General features: G+C 44.4%; 2 protein-coding genes across 2 annotated transcripts; both read right to left on the bottom strand.

Moving 5' to 3' along the window:
- Positions 1 to 187: 187 nt before the first annotated feature.
- On the bottom strand, positions 188 to 547 carry SARC_15380 (hypothetical protein; the record flags this gene model as incomplete). The annotated part of the gene is made up of 1 exon (XM_014290500.1): positions 188 to 547. A coding segment is annotated over one exon (360 nt), but the record flags the coding sequence as incomplete, so codon positions are not given.
- A 311-nt stretch (positions 548 to 858) lies between these two features.
- Positions 859 to 1,008, bottom strand: SARC_15379 (hypothetical protein; the record flags this gene model as incomplete). Its single annotated transcript, XM_014290499.1, has 1 exon — positions 859 to 1,008. A coding segment is annotated over one exon (150 nt), but the record flags the coding sequence as incomplete, so codon positions are not given.
- Positions 1,009 to 1,774: the final 766 nt, after the last annotated feature.

Here is a 1,774-nt window from a genome sequence, read left to right as displayed (position 1 = left end):
TATATATATATATATATATTATATTTATACATATATACATATATATATACTGAACATATATAAAGTATAAAAATTTCGAATTAAGTTATACATACAGCTACGAAAATAAATGCAACGTACTCACGTATGTATATACATGCAACATGATAAAGTTGAAATTTTAACGGAGAACGATATGATTGCTTACCTGATTCAGCGCATAATTACCAACAAGTACGCCTGACGCGCCCGCGTCCTCACAATTCTTGACCTTCTCCATGTAAGTACACTGACCGCCACGCATCACAAAAAAGACAAACTTTTCGTCTACATTACTTTCTGGTGGTGTGAAGTCGAACGGTTCGCATGCTTCTGACATCGGTGCTTCATATAGATTCATCCGTTGGAGAGTATCTGTAGGTCCAAACAGACCGTATATGCCACGGAAATGATATGTGTGAGGAGCTGCATCTACGAAGATCTCAGCGATTTGCTGAGCCTTCACAGACGTGGCTATAAGGAAAACTAACAGAGAGACCGCCTTGAGCGCGTTGCCTTGGCACAGCATGAGGGATCTTGGTAGTACTACTGTGCTCAACTTGGAATGAATGCAGTTTAGAAATTGAAGTGAATACAATATTAGCTCCACTATATAGAATTATAGAAGTTATAAACTGATTCAATATGGGGTGAAAGAACTGTTATTACTCTCTTGTGTCAAGAAACGAATCCAGTCACCCCCAGGGCCACAGAGAGTGGCAGAGACTACTGGCTGGTAGAGACTAGACTCCGAGAGAGAGTGACTCGCCAGAGACGCCAGTCACCAATTCACCATTTTGTCAAACGAGAAGGGCAGAAAATTAGAAAGTAAAAACATCATCATGCATTTGTTTTCAGAGACCGGGGAGTCGGGCACTTGGGGTTAGTGGGGACTGGGACTGGGCCCACTGGGGCCTGGAACTGGGGACTGAGGACTAAGGCCTGTGGACAGGACTGGGGTCTGGGGTCTGGGTTCTGGAGTTCTGGGGTCTAAATAGAGGTAGTGGGGTCAAGGTCTCGGGACTACTGATGACTACTGAGGAGTGAGGGCAGAGGGGACTGGGGACTGAGGACTGAGGACTGGGGACTGGGGAGCGGATTGCCAGACCAAAATTTTCGAGATTTGTTAAGACTGCGACCACTATGACTGCGACTCTCGACTGCGACCACTATGCCTGCGACTCTCGACTGCGACCACTATGCTTGCGACTCTCGACTGCGACCACTATGCCTGCGCCCACTATGCCTGCGACCACTATGCCTGCGACCACTATGCCTGCGACTCTCGACTGCGACTACTATGCCTGCGACTCTCGACTGCGACCAGTAAGTTTGCCTCTCTCACATATGTTTTTATTGCCATACCTACGGAGAGAGATACAGAGTAACGGAGTGACAGAGTAGTACCGTGCAACCGACACCCTTTCAAATTAAAGAAAAGGAGAAATAAATATATGGGATATGCCGTTGAGAATTATTTGTCATTATTGAATGAGAAAGGACGGTGTGCCACTAATGAACCGGCATGGTGTGGCACATGGACTTTGTGTAACTAGGTATGTGCTATTTATTGTCTGTCGGAAAAAATATATCATCAAAAATTGGCAATTCATAATTGAATATTTTTTTATGTTTCCACCCTTCTCAGATTTGTCGATTGAGTATGCAAGGAAAGAACAAGAGCTTGTGATGTACAGGTACGGTAAGCTGTATATTCTTACATATATCATTCCGATTATTAGGGTTTGGGGACGTA

The sequence above is a fragment of the Sphaeroforma arctica genome (assembly GCF_001186125.1).
Source record: "Sphaeroforma arctica JP610 unplaced genomic scaffold supercont1.6030, whole genome shotgun sequence".
Lineage (NCBI taxonomy): Eukaryota > Ichthyosporea > Ichthyophonida > Sphaeroforma > Sphaeroforma arctica.
The sequence above is the reverse complement of the archived record's forward strand: the minus strand, read 5'-3'. Positions and strand labels throughout refer to the sequence as shown.